Source organism: Cannabis sativa, chromosome 4 (genome assembly GCF_029168945.1).
Source record: "Cannabis sativa cultivar Pink pepper isolate KNU-18-1 chromosome 4, ASM2916894v1, whole genome shotgun sequence".
In the NCBI taxonomy this organism is placed as follows: Eukaryota; Viridiplantae; Streptophyta; class Magnoliopsida; order Rosales; family Cannabaceae; genus Cannabis; species Cannabis sativa.
The window spans coordinates 4,200,360-4,215,950 of NC_083604.1; the positions used below are offsets into that span (position 1 = coordinate 4,200,360).

At 31.6% G+C, this 15,591-nt stretch overlaps 1 protein-coding gene, 1 long non-coding RNA gene and 1 other non-coding gene across 4 annotated transcripts; 1 reads left to right on the top strand and 2 right to left on the bottom strand.

The window, feature by feature from the left end:
* The first annotated feature begins 5,253 nt into the window (after window positions 1–5,253).
* TRNAN-GUU (transfer RNA asparagine (anticodon GUU)) lies at window positions 5,254–5,327 on the top strand. Its single transcript has one exon. It is a non-coding gene; the product is annotated as a tRNA-Asn (tRNA).
* A 1,395-nt stretch (window positions 5,328–6,722) lies between these two features.
* Window positions 6,723–9,940, bottom strand: LOC115714142 (E3 ubiquitin-protein ligase BOI). Of its 2 annotated transcripts, XM_030642703.2 has the most exons (5): window positions 9,517–9,926; window positions 9,356–9,420; window positions 8,230–8,420; window positions 7,529–7,890; window positions 6,723–7,447 (listed from the first exon to the last, which is right to left on the bottom strand). In XM_030642703.2, exons 3-5 carry the CDS (start codon window positions 8,333–8,335, stop codon window positions 6,896–6,898), a joined length of 1,020 nt encoding a protein of 339 aa, XP_030498563.2. In that variant the 5' UTR covers window positions 8,336–8,420; window positions 9,356–9,420; window positions 9,517–9,926; the 3' UTR covers window positions 6,723–6,895. The 2 variants fall into 2 exon arrangements, with proteins under 2 accessions (XP_030498563.2, XP_060969158.1); XM_061113175.1 differs by having other exon boundaries at window positions 6,723–7,890; window positions 9,517–9,940.
* A 2,949-nt stretch (window positions 9,941–12,889) lies between these two features.
* On the bottom strand, window positions 12,890–14,866 carry LOC133036438 (uncharacterized). Its single transcript, XR_009687086.1, has 2 exons — window positions 14,312–14,866; window positions 12,890–13,504 (listed from the first exon to the last, which is right to left on the bottom strand). It is a non-coding gene; the product is annotated as an uncharacterized LOC133036438 (long non-coding RNA).
* Between the last annotated feature and the right edge of the window lie 725 nt (window positions 14,867–15,591).

Below are 15,591 nucleotides of genomic sequence, written 5' to 3' on the forward strand. Positions count from 1 at the left end.
TAAAACCAACTTTTTGTTGCTCCCGTTAAGGAAGTTGGGAATAGCATACATCGCAAGCTTAATCCAATATTGCTTACTTGCATAATATTATTAAATTTTCTCAAATGCTCCACTGGGTCTGTGGTCCCGTCGTAAGGAGCGACATGAGAATTTTTAAATCCCCTTGGGAAGCTGTAACGCCCTAATGCTAAGGCACGCTACAGTGTTTTTTCAATTACAGTGCAATCTTTGCTAATCAAAGAATTTTCTTGAAAAACGTGTCAAATTAAAACTTTTATATTAATTAATAAAATTATAATATATTAAAATATTTACAAGTGCCGGGATCCCGTTTTTAAACTTTTTAAAGTTAATATTCCAAAATACATATATTACAGGTCGCACAACGACTACAAAATACAATCCCCAGATGTCCCGAGACCGAACACTCCAGGTCGCGCTGCTTTGACATGTACAATCTCATCCCAGCTCAGGTTCACTCCTGTTCAGCTTTCGCCTTTCCTTTACCTACACATGGAAGCAGAACTGTGAGTCGACAGACTCAGTAAGAAAAGCATATAACATATCATATAATTCCGACTTGTACCTAGGCGCCCATACACCTATTTACAAGGCTTAACAGATGAGTAAGAACGTTCAATATTAGGGTACAGTCACTATACCACATACACTACGTACCTCACTGTACGAGTGTTGGTAGGGTTTGTTTCGTACCTTGAGTACCACTGAGTGATGTACCACACACCTCAGCACTTTCCCGTACTTGTGTTGGTATCACTTAACTGTACTCACAAACAATACTCACTATAACAATGCACTCTGTACCATAACCGTACAGGTGTTGGTAGTGCAAATAACAATTTAAGCATGCATATACACATAACATATACATACATTCAGATATTCATATCACACATTATATACAGTTCTTATCTTCTTTCCGAATTCAAGTGTGCTGGCCGACTTGAACGGAAAGTCTCGTGCTAGATGGATGCCCTAATCACATTTTGAAACCGGGTAAGTTACATGATTAAAACCCTAATCCTGGGAAACCCAAAACCAAACACCTAGGTTCTGTTATACTTTCTATAGGTTATTCTAACTCTGGAAATGGGGAAACACCCAACCAAGGCACCGAAAAGACAAAAATTGAGAAAATGAAAGGCCCGGGGAATCCAGCCAAAACCGGGCACCAGTTCACCCAAGAAATTTCATTTCTTGCTCAATCCTCCACCAAATGCAACCAAACCTTCCAGAGTACCTAATTAGGGTATAAACAACATAATCCAACCAGTATTTCACAGAAAAACATACCAAAACAATTTATGCCATTAAAGACCTAAACTTGAGTTTCAAAGCTCAAGCTTGCTCAAAACCCTCACCATAGCTCAAAACTAATATCCAGAGCTTAAAATCAACTTAAAATTAACCTAAAATCAGAACCCTAAGCATCCCAAACCATAACAGCCACAACTTCTCAAAAATCACATACTCAACTAAAGAAAAAGCTTCAAAACACATATTCAAGAGTTCTAGGGTTACCTTGGGTTCAAGAACGTTTGAATCCTTACTGAAATTGCAGAAAAATGATTGAGGTAAGAAGATTCACCTCTGATTTTGCCCCAACCGAAAGAGAGAAAGAGTTTATCTTTTTTGGTTTTCTTGATTTTCCTTATTTTCCAAAAATGAGAAAATGAGAGTGAATAACTTTGGCTGAATAATTTGAGTGGCCAGTTTCCAACACCAAACTAAGCCACCTAATCCCCCATTTTAAAAAGACTAAAATGCCCTTTTAAGTCAAAACTTAGGTATTTTCCAAGACTAGGGGTAAAATGGTCAAATTCCATAACCCCGCTTAACTCCGATATTTTCTTTTCTCTAAAATATTTCCCACTAAGAAATAAGGTTCTAAACTTACCCATGTGATCAAACTAGCCACCCATCGTATTTTCCGTTGTCGTCGAGCAAAAATTACATATTTCACATATAAGTCAAATAATACCCCTAGAGTTTAATAAAATCTCCGGAATTGAGAAATTATAACTCTAATTTTATTTCTAAATATTGGGGTCCACAAATAATTAATTTTATAAATAATCATAAAATAACAAAAATTAGTGCTAATTGCCTTTCTAATCCAAATTACTAAAGCGGTCATTACAGAAGTAGGAGTTTAGAATGTCTGGGTGAAAAGGTTCTGGCTCCTCGTCGGAGTCTTCTTCAATCAGTTTTCCATATCTACCCTCTTGATATCTCTTGAACTATTCTTCTAGTTAATATGATCCGAATATATATTGGATCATCTAAAGTTCTCGCATTCGTTGGTCTGCGTTGCTTACGTTAGTTTTTATATAATTGCTCACGGAGGTTCGGAGTATTAAAATTCAGATGCCCTTGGTGGTTAGGCTATCTTTGATTCAACCGTTCTCGAAGGTCAGAACTGTTATGATTTCTCCAAGGTTGTCTCCTTCTTATATGGTAATTACTTACAGACCTTGAAGGTGAGCTTGTCTTAGACTAATAATTGTTAAAATTATTTTCTCTGTGGATCCATGTCATCATTGGTTCTACTCTGTGAAGAGCAACTTTGAGTATGACTTCTCCTCGTTTCACTTTCGGCAACGTTTGAACTAGCCCTTCAAGGATGAGCATCGTGCCTTGGGCATCGTCTTTCAAATAAATAAGACAGGTGTTTGGTGCCATCCCTTTGGGGATCTTGCAGTAGCCTAGTTTGACGATGAGGTTGTTTCGGTTGTGGCCTTTTACTTCTTTAAGAAGGTTCTACATTCTCAGGTTGTGCCTCCCTTATATCAGGATTCTTAGGGTTTTGGGGCCCCTCCATATCAATTGGAATCTTGCTCATGTTCCCTGGTTGTCATTCCTAGGAATCGGTTGGGTTATTCTGATTATCATAGTTCTCGAGCACGCCTCGCGGGCTGGCCAATTTGAGTAGGAGGTGCGTCTTCATGTGCTGCTCTCGTTACAGCCACTTTGCATTCTAATTCTGTGTTTCTCCGGTTAGTCTTTGCCAATCTTTCATAAAGTTGGCAGTTTTCTAATTCCACCAATGGCACTTAGCGGTTTGGATAATAAGCACTGCGATTCCATCTTTCTGGAATTTCATCTTCATTAACATCTCGCTCAAAATCCCATTCAGTAGGACCTTTTTAAACATTTTTGTCTTCCTGAAGATTTTTCACTTGAGGTTCCTTCCCAGGACGGCGTGATGGCCCCTTTCTTAATATATGGCTCATCATTTGAATTATTTTCTATCATCAAAAGATGATGAAAGTTTCGTTAATTGAGGGAGATGCATTTTTTCAGAGTTCAATTCTCAAATGCTCTCAATGAAAGTACCAAACTGTTAACGTGATTTTTTGTTAACTAATAAATGAGCCGTAATTGACAATTAAATAATACTGAAAGATGATTGTAAATAATAGATAAATAAGTTTTTACGCGGTTTTGAAGTTAAATCTTCATAATCCACGAGTCTATCTTATTTTTGGGTTTTTTGTTTATACAGAGTACAAGTATCATACAAGTATTGATCGTAAAGATCTTTGTATTCTCCCAAAATTTGTCTCCTTGTCTAGTGGTTTCTACCACTATTTATTAGGATCCAAGAATGATATTTATTTTATTTGTTCTTCTCTTGATAATCTTTCATGAAACGTGAACAATCTCCATGTTTCATTTGATTTATTATATGTGGGATAAATTAATTTACTACTGAAAACTTCTAATTATCCTTATCTGAAACGGTTACTTCATAGAGATGATATATTTGTTATGTGTCTCACGTTGTACGAGAATGAGACGACATATGCGAGACACATATTTAGACATTCTTCTTGTATCGATCATTCATGATGAAATTTTTGGATAATTCTTATATAAGCTTTTAAGTAAGCTCTTCAAAATATATCATTTATGCTCCTTATATTGAAACCTTTAAACTGTCTTGTTCGATCAACAAAGTCCTTTGTATTTTTATTTTTTTTTGTACTATGTTGTTCTTGAGATGATTGTTATTAATTTTGCTAGTCTACTAGTGAGCTATTATTTTGACTTATCCTTAGTCACTTAAGAAAAGACTTCACTTTATTACACTGACTATTTTCATGTGTTTAATTTTTCAATATTCAAGGAGGTATAATATTACCTATTTTTTTTCTACTTGACTAGCTCAACATATTCTTATAAACTACAAAGCAACTATGATGATAATATTTTAGGAAAACTCCAAGTATTCATTTGATTCTTTATTTCTAGTAACCTATCTAGAAATTTACTAAAATTTTCTACTTCACAAAGTTTGTAAGGTTAAGGTGGGTGACCATAGTATTGGGAGAAAGGGTAAAAAGAAAAAAAAAATAATAATAAATTTAGAGTGAAAATTAGGAAGCTCACAATCATATATGCAAGGTTGTGTATGTTGCTATCTTGACACCCTTATAATTTAGTTAGCATGTTGATTAATTGATTGACAATCATAATAGTAATCTAATCTCTATGCATTTTCAACAATCTTCGTGTTTCTTATGGTATTATATGTCCTATTTGACTAATGAATAATATATTAATAGAGATCTGAAACCTTTCACTTGGATTAATGAAAATAAAAGATCTTTATTAATAATGATAGTAATTAGTTACTTATTAGATACTTATTTAAGATCTTTTTTTTTTGTGGCAAGGTACACATATTGTGACTTCATGTAATGGATTCTCCAAAGCAATGCTTTGAATTCAATATATTTAGGAGTATGTGTTGAGAGAAGCAAAATGTGTTTTTGAGAGAGACTCATATATACTTCAAGTTTGAGACTCCTATATGGTCAATGGACTGTTCCATAGTCATGTGGTTCAAGTTTTAGTATGTGAAATTAGTTATTTTTCTTTTTAAGTTATAAAATACTTGCATGCCACACACATGTTTACTATTTTCATAATATGATAAAAATGCATTGAAATTTGGGTATTATTTCCATATTATTTGGATGGGACTATTATACAAAGCAATTGGTAATTCATTTCATTAAAATACTTAATTTCTTTAAGTGCTCATTTGAGTCTACTATTTTGCTAACCCTCCTTTATATATGCTTGTAGAACTGAATGCCTTTTAAGGTTGAAAAAAACAAGAAAAAAGAATAATAATAATAATAAACGTTGTTATTCATCTTTAAAAAACTCACACAAATTTATTTGTTTATACTTAATTAAACTTAGGAAAATAAAAACCAGGAAGCTGGAATAGCTCAGCTGGTTAGAGCGTGTGGCTGTTAACCACAAGGTCGGAGGTTCGAACCCTCCTTCTAGCGATTCTTTTTTTTTTCTTTATTTCATTAATTCCAATTTTTAATTAATTAAATTAATTTTAATAAAACTATTAATTAACTGGGTAATATAGTCACTTGCACAACTAATTTAATTTACCATAATGAAAATTTAATTCCAATGTATGGTAATAGTAAAATTATATTATCTAATTTCATATTATTAATTTTTTTTATTACAAAATTTAAACCTTATACAATTAAGGGATAATTACATAAGGCACTATTTTTTGTAACAAAAATTACAATTTTATGTTTAAAGAATTTTTTGTACATTTTTACGGCTATTCATAGAACAACAAGAAAACTACATAAAACTAACAAGAAAATAACATTAAAACAACAATAAAAAATAACATATAGATAACAAAAAACTAACAACAAATTAACAAGAGTATAACATAAAAAAATCGTATTTTCTATAAATAAAATTATAAAAATTGTAAAAATATTTAAAACTCTGTAAAATCGTATATTTGTAATTTTTTTTTTTGTGTGTATTTGTGAAATAATCCCTACATAATAGCTAGCTATTAAATAGGGTTATTCATACAATAGTTAATCCAATATGATCTAATCTAACTAATCGACAAAGTGCATATTGAATTTTGATTTAGATGTTATTTAGAAAATTCTGTGAAATCGTATTTCTATAATTTTTTTGTTGTTATTTAGATGTTATTTTCATATTACTTTTATGTAATTTTCTTATTGTTTTCGTGTTATTTTTACGAAAAAACCGTAAAAATATAAAAAAAAAATCCATTAAACGTAAAAATATAATTTTCTTACAAAAAAATAGTATCTTATGTAATTATTCCTATTATGTATAAAAGGGTTTTTACAAATATACTATATTTTGGGTAAAAATTTATAATTTTATTGACAAGTTTTTTTATATAAAAATACTGTCTTTTTATAAAATAACCGTAAAACAACAGTGGAACAACCAAAAAATAACTATGGAACAACAGTGAAAATTTAACATAATAGACAGTATAAAACTTACACAATATTTTTTTAAAAAAAAATAAAAATTCACCCCACAGTAAAAAAATAAAAAAATTTCAAGTGTAAAAACTTCAAGAATAAAACATAAATAGTCACTAAAACCTCATGATTCTCTTATAGTTCGTACAAAATCTATATCACATGAGCTTCGTTTACAATCTTTAAGTACTCCTCACCGTAACATGTGAACATATGAGTTGAGTCCAATTACATTCCCCAAGTATTTATTCATACACCCACCCACCCACCCACCACATATTATGGAATACTCTAGTTTGATTTTTCACGTGATATGTCTTATTGTAGTTTCTTCATTAATTACTCTATCTTAAAATAATGCAAGAAAATGAAAACTACAAGCCATGTTCATGATCACATAAACTAATTAATTACATTAAGGGAAATAAAACTAATGTTCACCCAGCCAAACCATATATATTTTATGTTTACAATTTCTCTTTCTTTAAACTTGAGTGAGTAAAAATAACAAATATCAAGCAGCAACAAACTTCTCATTTTTTAAGTTAGTTGCTTTAGATGTATTAAGACAGATACACTTGAACACTAGCAGTTTTCATCAACTGGCATACTGGGCAAGCACCAATAAAGGCATCACACTCTTTACATAAACACAAATGCCTACAAGGCATCAACAACATGGAGACCTCCCTTGATTTGCAGGCTCTGCAAGTCATAGTGTCCCGAGAACCCTGGTTCTTTGGAAGTGAATTTATTGTTGTGCCAGGAATGCTTAACATGTTGCTCGGATCAATGTAGGAGACAGCGTCGTCGATTTCGCTGTCTCCAAATCCTTCCTTACCTTGGTCTGCTGCACCTTGTGAAATCGCCTGCTGGAGATTGCTCTTCAGAACGTTCACGACTGACTCGTTGTATTTTGCTCTATAGTGCCAACTCTGAGCTTCCATAGCCACCTGTTTCATTCTCTCTACTAGTTCTCTGTTCTTTCTGTTTATGTTCTCAATTTCTGCATCTTTCTCGCGTAGTTTCTTGCTCACACCTTTTTCGATGGCAGTAAGAAATGAAGCAATGTGTCTTTGCTTCATGTCCCTTACCCCTTTTGCCAATTGCTCCTCCTGTGTGAATAGGGAGTTAGAATAAAAATGATAACCGAAATGAGAGGATTTCGGAAGTGGTTGGAGGGTATTTATTATTACCTGTATTTTCATGTACTGGTCAAACTCCTCTTTCTGCCGATCAAGCTCTGTTCTAACATTGTCCCCAAGGGAGTAAATGATTGCAGGTGCCCCGGTCATGCTTCCACTTGCAGAAGTAACAGTCGAGTTGCGCTCATCATCATCATATGATAATCTTAAACCTGTCGATACAGGGTTTGGGTTCGGAATGCTTCCTGAACGATCAGCTTCATCTTGACAAACATTATAATTCAATGAAATTTGAAGCTTTTGTTGCCTAGAGATATCATCTATTTCCCTGCTTCTTTTATTAGGCCGAAGCATGGGAGTCATGTGATCATTTCCGAAATAATTTACTGGATCAACACCACATCCATTCGCAACTGCAACATAATATTATTCACAAGTTAAGTTTCAGTTAACAGAAAGCATGCAAGTGAACAAGAACAAAATCGAAATGAAAGTACATTAACATATAAATTTAAACTAACAAAATCCACAACAAACTTTGTACAATTGTATCATCAAGAAATGTTGAGAAAACAATCATAAACAAAATTAATTGTGACATTTATAAATCAATGCCATACTAAGTAGTCATCTTTAATTTTGTATTATGAGAAATAAGGTATTCTGAAAATGTCAGAATATCATCCAACAAAACATAAGAAACCTAGATAAACAATAACATAAATGACTGCAAATGATAAAAGGGGACTCACCATTTCCAAACAGCTGCAACTGATTTGAAGTATTTGTTTGATATTGGAAACGATTCTCGTCAAGGAACACAGGAAGAACAGGATTACCGTTGTTTCCTCCCAACATAATTTTTACTAAAGGCAAGAAGATAATCTACCTTAACTTGTATTGCTTTTAAAGTATGTGGTTAAAATAAACAGAAAGTTTCCACCTACAAGAGAGAAAAAAGGATCAAATCTTAATCCAACAAAAGTATGATGGAAGAAGTAAAACACCTAACACCTATAAACAATGCCCTTATGACTAATGAACCAGAAACATTCATAATGTCATTTAAATCAAACAAGAGGCATGCTTATTGCACGTCTTGCATTATTTAGACGCAAATAAAACAAAAATTTATAAGGAATAAAACGTTTATTTCAGGAGTGAGAAGCCCACAAAAAATGGAGAAAATCAGGAAATATTGATTGCATGTGTTTAATCTAAGCATAGAAGACAATTCATTTTTTATTTTATTTATTTATTTTTCAACAGTGAGAGATAGGAAACTATACTGATATAATGGGAATCTCCATATTGGGATAGAAGTTAATTTCTGTTCCTAAAAGCAAACAAAGACAATTACAAGTTTCAAATATTCACCATTTTATAAAGGTAATTGCGTTTAATTTCTTTGAAGCACAGAATCCATTACAAAAAATTGTCAGTTACGAACACTTAATAAGAACCACCCAATTGGCTGAATAAAATTTAGCAGGGAGAAAAAAAAATGGTTTGGATGAATCAAACACAAAATCCAATATAAAAAATCGAAAGAAAAAACCATTGGAGATGAAATCAGACATACCCAGAAAGTTAAATAAATCAATATATAAAAGGGTAGTGAAGAAACAAGGATATTACCCAAAAATCTGTCTTGGATCAGAAATAAGAGAATATAGAATATCAAGTTTCAGTATAATAAGCCTAAGAACAAGAAGCTAACCAAAAAGCAGAGAGAGAAAAAAAAAACAAGAAGGCAAGCCTGTGATCGTTCTAGATACCTTCCTATCTCTACCAACATAGAATATTTCTCAAAAAACAACATTATTTTTTCAAAAATAAAAAGGAAAGGAAAGAACGGGAAATAGAACAACAAATTACCTGGAAATAGCAAAGGTCCTTTGATTGAGTTTGAAGAAAAGCTAAAGCTTTCACCTACCCAGATCCTGCAAATCCCAGATAACAAAGTCGAAAAATCAAAACCATGAAAACCAAAGCAAACCCAATTTATAAAAGACAAGAAAAAAAGAAAAGTCATATACCTCAAAAATAACAATGCTTTATAGATAAGGCAAAGGAGAATCGATCATCATCTACAACCTTCCATTAAAACGATCCACAACAAGCTTACCTTACCCACCACCAGCACCACTCAAATGCCAAATAAAAATAAATAAATAAAAATAAATAAATATTTATTTATTGTCTCAGAAACCAAGAGATAAATCTGCTTAATAATAATGGTAACCGAAGAAGAAGAAGAAAGCAAGAATTAATATTCCAAAAAAGAAAAAGTGGGGTGAGAGTGGGAGAGAGAGACAGAAGGACGGGTATGAAGAAGTGGCCAAATTATTATTAGTGTGTGTGTATGTGTATGTATATGTGTATATGAAATATGAATGAATGAATTAAAACGGTGGTATCGTTACGCTAACTGATGATATCTCTTTCTTTTTCTTTTTTCTTTTTCGCTCTCTTGTCCTAACCATCAAAAAAAACTAACAGAAAAAATAATTAGATAATAATAATGGTAAATACTTTTGGAAAATTTTATGGGTATATTAATACACCCCTATCTGTTTTAGCATCCGAAATAATTTTTTGGTAAAATTTTTTCTCATAGTCATGTACGTTATAGTTATTTAAGATATCCTGCAAAATTTTAAGAAATTCAGAAAAGTTTAACATGCCGAAAACTGCGTTCAAACAGTGCGTTGCACGGGTGATTATTTTATTTTATACGCGTGTAAAATAGATTGTTTGAACATTATTTTCTATATTGTAAATTATTTCGAATTTCTCAAAATTTTGTAGGATATCTTAAATAGATATAACTTACATGAATATGAAAAAAAAAAATTAGACTAAAAAATTTTTCTGGATGCCGAAACAAGTTAAGGGTGCACCAGTACATCCCTTTTAAAGGGGTACATTGTAGAATCACCCTTATTTTTTTTATTAAATGATAATTTTATATTTTTTAAAATAATATAAAATAGATTATAAATTTAATTTTATTGAATTAAAATTTAATAATAATTTAATTTGGAGATATTATGACCAATCTAATTATATTTTTTTATCAGTTTATACATGAAACGACTTTTTTCGAATTGGTTATATCAAAATAAAATTGACAAAAATTAATTTTAGGATTTATTTTGTATTATTTTGAAAAATACTAGATTTGAGTTGTCGTTTAATAAAATAAAAAGTTTAATCGGTAATTTTTATTAGACAGTTTATTTGTTAGGGTTTTTTCATCGTTACGAAAATTCACATAGAAATACTTATAGCAACTAATAGAGCAATTTACATTTCAATTAAAATCCACATAACAACCTCCATATAAGCTACTAGAGAAATCACTAAAGTAATCTAAACTATAAATTCAAAAAAAAAAAATAGTATATAGAATATTTTTTTTTTATTTATTTGAGTATTTATAAGAATATTTTAGTCGTTATTTTTAATTTTATATGTATATTATAGTTATTTAAGATTAATATTAAAAAAAATAAAAAATTATGAATATTTGAAGTGTATAAACAATCATGCCTTTAATAAAATTATTTGAATATTATTTTTGATATTGTAAAGTATAAAAAAATTAAAATTTACAGGTATTCCAAGTAGTAGTACATGATACACGAATATAGTCTATCAAAACAACTTTAACAGAGGTACTATAAAGTATAAACTTACATCGGTAATAATTACACAAATAGTTTTGACATTCCAAAAAAAAAAATTATTACACAATAGAATGGCCAAAATGGATAATTCACATTTAATAAAATTGTCATAAAAAATAAATAAATACATAATTAGAGCGTTATTCTGCAAAAAAAAAAAAATGAGCGTTTTTTTAATTGTAATTAAATAATTAATTACCCAAATTGGAGACAGTTTCTCTAAAATTCCGCTTACTCATAAACACCTCTTTCCACAACCATCCATGACTTTTTTTTTTTTTGGTAATAATTAATATTCTCTTACCAACAATTACACAAATTAATTAAATAATTAACACACCAAAATATTGATTGGTTTAATTTTTAATTCATTTTATTTTTAAAATTGTGGTTATGCTAACTCGTAGTTGACTTGACTGTCAAATGTACAGTACATAGAAGCGTTTGAAGACTTTTATTGAAAAGTAAAACCACCCAATTTGATAATTCCAAAAGCCAAAAAACGTTTTCATAAATGTTCCATTCACTACATTAATATCCGGTTCATAGTAAATTAATTATCAAAATCAAATAATTTTAAGACGTTTTCATAATAATATATATATATTTTAAAATGTTAAATATTAAATAATAATAATAATAATTTGGTAAGGTGAGGTAAACAATTACTAATATATTAATCAACAGCATTAGTATCTAGTATTTTCTAAACATGTCGTATTGTGATTGGCTAGTAATATTTCTTAAAAATTGTTATATCAAATTATATTAGACCCGATACTTAGTTAAACCAATAACAATATTGACATATAGGCAGTCGGCCCAAATATTGAGCAGCTTTGGCCATTTCAAAATGCCTTATTTTTTGAAGACCTAATTTTTTTTAAAAAAAGGAAACATATTTTTTTCTTTTTTTATTATTATATATACATAAATAAAAAATTAATAATTAAAAATTTATGAATGAATCCTTAAAAAAAAAAAAAGTTAGTAATAAAATTATAGTATTAATGTATACGCTTTTTTTTTTTTTGAAGAGTCCAATTCTAAAATTTTGCACAAAACTTCCAAAATATTTGGACCGATCATGTCCTGTACATAGGATGATACTAAACGACACTGGTATAATTTAGTATTTCTTATTAAGAGCATTGCTATTAGGCATCAGCGGTGTCTAGTACCTTCTCAACATGTCGTATTGCGATTGGCTAGCGATACTTCTTAAAAATTATTATATTAAATTATATGAGACTTGATACTTAGTTGGACTAATAGCAATATTAACACATAGGAGGATGCTAAGCACGAACATTTCTCTTCTCATTAATGATGGTAGAAGGAAGATGTGCTTAGGTGAGAGTGTCAATGAGAGAGAGAGAGAGAGAATTATTATTAAATATAAAAGCTGGAAATTAGAGAGAGAGTGGTCATGGGTGACTCCTTCTCCTTCTGTTGTGTTCTGTGGTGCAAGGCAGGGAATGGGTCCCACATAGAGTACTAGAGTAGTAGTAGTAGTATTTACTATTTAGTGAGGAATGGGTCCCACTTTTGTTGGCGGGTAATTTTGGCGGGTAACCAAACAAACACCTTCATTCACGGAATTAGAGGTACGAACGGACCAACCACACTACCCAATACCCCATTTACAATTAATACATACCAATACTCTTAATTAAAATTCTTCAAAAACAATACTCTTAATTAATTTCAATCTTTAACATCATAATAAAATTTTATTCAACAACTTTCTCATACACCTTACTTATATTAACCTTCAATGTCAATGAAATTACTTTTTTCTTTTCTATTTCGCATAATCTCAAAAAAAAAAAATAAATAAACGGGAATGAAAATACTCTAAATAATAGAAACAATCTGATTCAGAAGACTTATCATAGGTCACAATATTTTGATTCTATTTATGTTTACGTGGCGTAGACCTACGTGTGCTCTCACACGTCTATTTATGTCTATGTGGCATAGACTTACGTGTTGCTCTCACACGTCTATTAACATTAAGGCTTTAGAATGATTCATCTCGATTATGGTTACCGAGTCTAACCTGATTATGCCTTGAGCGCATAATCCTTAAATATCATTACATTTAACATGGCATGGTATTTGCACACATATATCACTAGGATAATAACCCTAGGCTAATAAACCGATCATATTAGGGTAATAACCCTAATCTCGGTTCCTATATACTCACATATATCATTTTCAATATAAGTGCCACCGCGCATACTCTACGTGCTAACTACTGTCTTACATGTTGTCCCGCAAACGCAGAGATTCCAAATCTCTGGGTGCTCCTGACCAGATGCCGGTAATCCTTGTCACACAATCCAAGATTTTCACAAATAGAGTTAACCCCTGATTTCAAACTCATAAAATATATTGATGGCATTAAATTTCAGATAATCACACAGAGCTCGGAACGAGCTTTCCAACAATATAACGAACTCCCAAATCGGAGTTCGGAATCAAAAGATATGAAATTTCAAAGTTTGCACTAAAACTACCCAGAAAGTCGAGGGCGGGCCGCGGCATGCCCAAGTCATGCCGCGGCACCTAGGACAAATCACATGTTCCACCAAAGAGAGGCGGGTCGCGGCATGCTCAGACCATGCCGCGACACCTGGGTTCCAAACCCAGAAACCAGCCAGCAAAAACTCGAATTTTCATCCTCAATTCATCACCAAATCATCCCATTTCACCACCAAACTTTCAAATTAACAAATAGGGTTGCTACCAATTAATAGATGCTCAAATAAACCTATCTCATGCATCAATTTCAATAATAAACCCTCAATTTTAGATTGTAAAAATCAACTCAAAATCATGCTCAAACTCCAAAACTTCAAGCTCTAAACTTGAGCTTCAAACCAACATATTATCAACATTTTTCCAGCAGCTCAAAACCAAATAAAACATGTATTCTTCATCTTAGAGAATACCCTAAAATCTTATCAAGGGTTTAATTAAGCACCACATCAATAATTAAGCAAGAACATACTCAAACTTATCAAAATCAACTCAAATTCTCTTATTCATGCAATTCCAAAAATATCATCATTTATTCCATATTTTTCCAACATAATTCAGCAAGAATAAAAGTGATCAAATTTGTAGAAACTACCTCAAAATCACACCAAAGGCAAGAACAATAATTTCTCCAAAACCAAGCTTCAATTCAATCCAAACTCAAGCAATTTCACCAAACAAATTTTGAGAAATCAAAGAGGGTTTGAGAGAGAGAGAGAGAGAGAGAGAGAGAGAGAGAGAGAGAGAGAGAGAGAGAGAGAGAGAGAGAGAGAGAGAGAGAGAGAGAGAGAGAGAGAGAGAGAGAGAGAGAGGGGTCGGGTGAGAGGGGAAGCAAACCAGAATTTTCTTTTCATTTTCCTTGAAATTCAATTTTTATCAAAGTATATCAATAAAGGTCAAAAGACCAAAATGCCCCTAGGGCCAATGCACACATATTCACACATACAAGGGTAATTTAGTCATTTCATGCTCATTAATTTTCAAATAGAATTCAGATTATCCATTGTCAAATAAAATGCCAAATATTTCAATTCAAATTGCATTTCTGGCCCGAACCCGATTTGGCTCGAAATACCCAATTGTGACTATACCGCGCCAACTTGTTAGAACACACCTGAAAAGACAACACATGCATACTATATAATAATATAGTTCTATTAAGCACGTAATTAAATTAATTTCATCATTTTACTCTTTTCGGGTCAAAATTACTAAAATGCCACTAACTCACCAACAGGGTCTTAACACATAATTAATCAATAAATTCTCATATATTGAACTATATAATAATATAGTTCCTCAAGTATTAATAATTATCTAATTAGAGTTTTGCTAATCCATTTCTTAATTCTAGAATATTACAGTCACTTTGATGAAGATGTTAAAAAAAATGTCTCGGTCATTCTGACTCTTTGCCCCTTGACCTTTCTATGTAGCCTCAGTACCTTAGTCTTGCTGACTTTTACCTTAGGCCAACAATGTCGTGGTGTTATCTTAGTACCTGAGTCCTGCTAACTTTCAAGTCAATAACCACTTTTAACAAAATGAAAACCATGCTCCTCAAAACGCCGAACATTCTTCAAGTGAAAAGAGGCGATGAACAAGAGAGTTATCCCAACTACTATTAGAATTACAAAGAGCTGAGACCAAGGCATTTTCATCAAGCAAACCCGGTTGAGTCACAATGAGGCCCAAATTCAAAGGAATCCATTTATCTTTATAAACTGAGATAGAATTTTCATTATCCACACGCAAAATAACACCAAAGTCATGAGCTCCTTACCCCCAAAGAATATTTTTCCAAACATAAGATCATTTTTTTTTTATTACATCCCCAAAATCTTTGTGGCGATGATAGAATCCTTTAATGACACG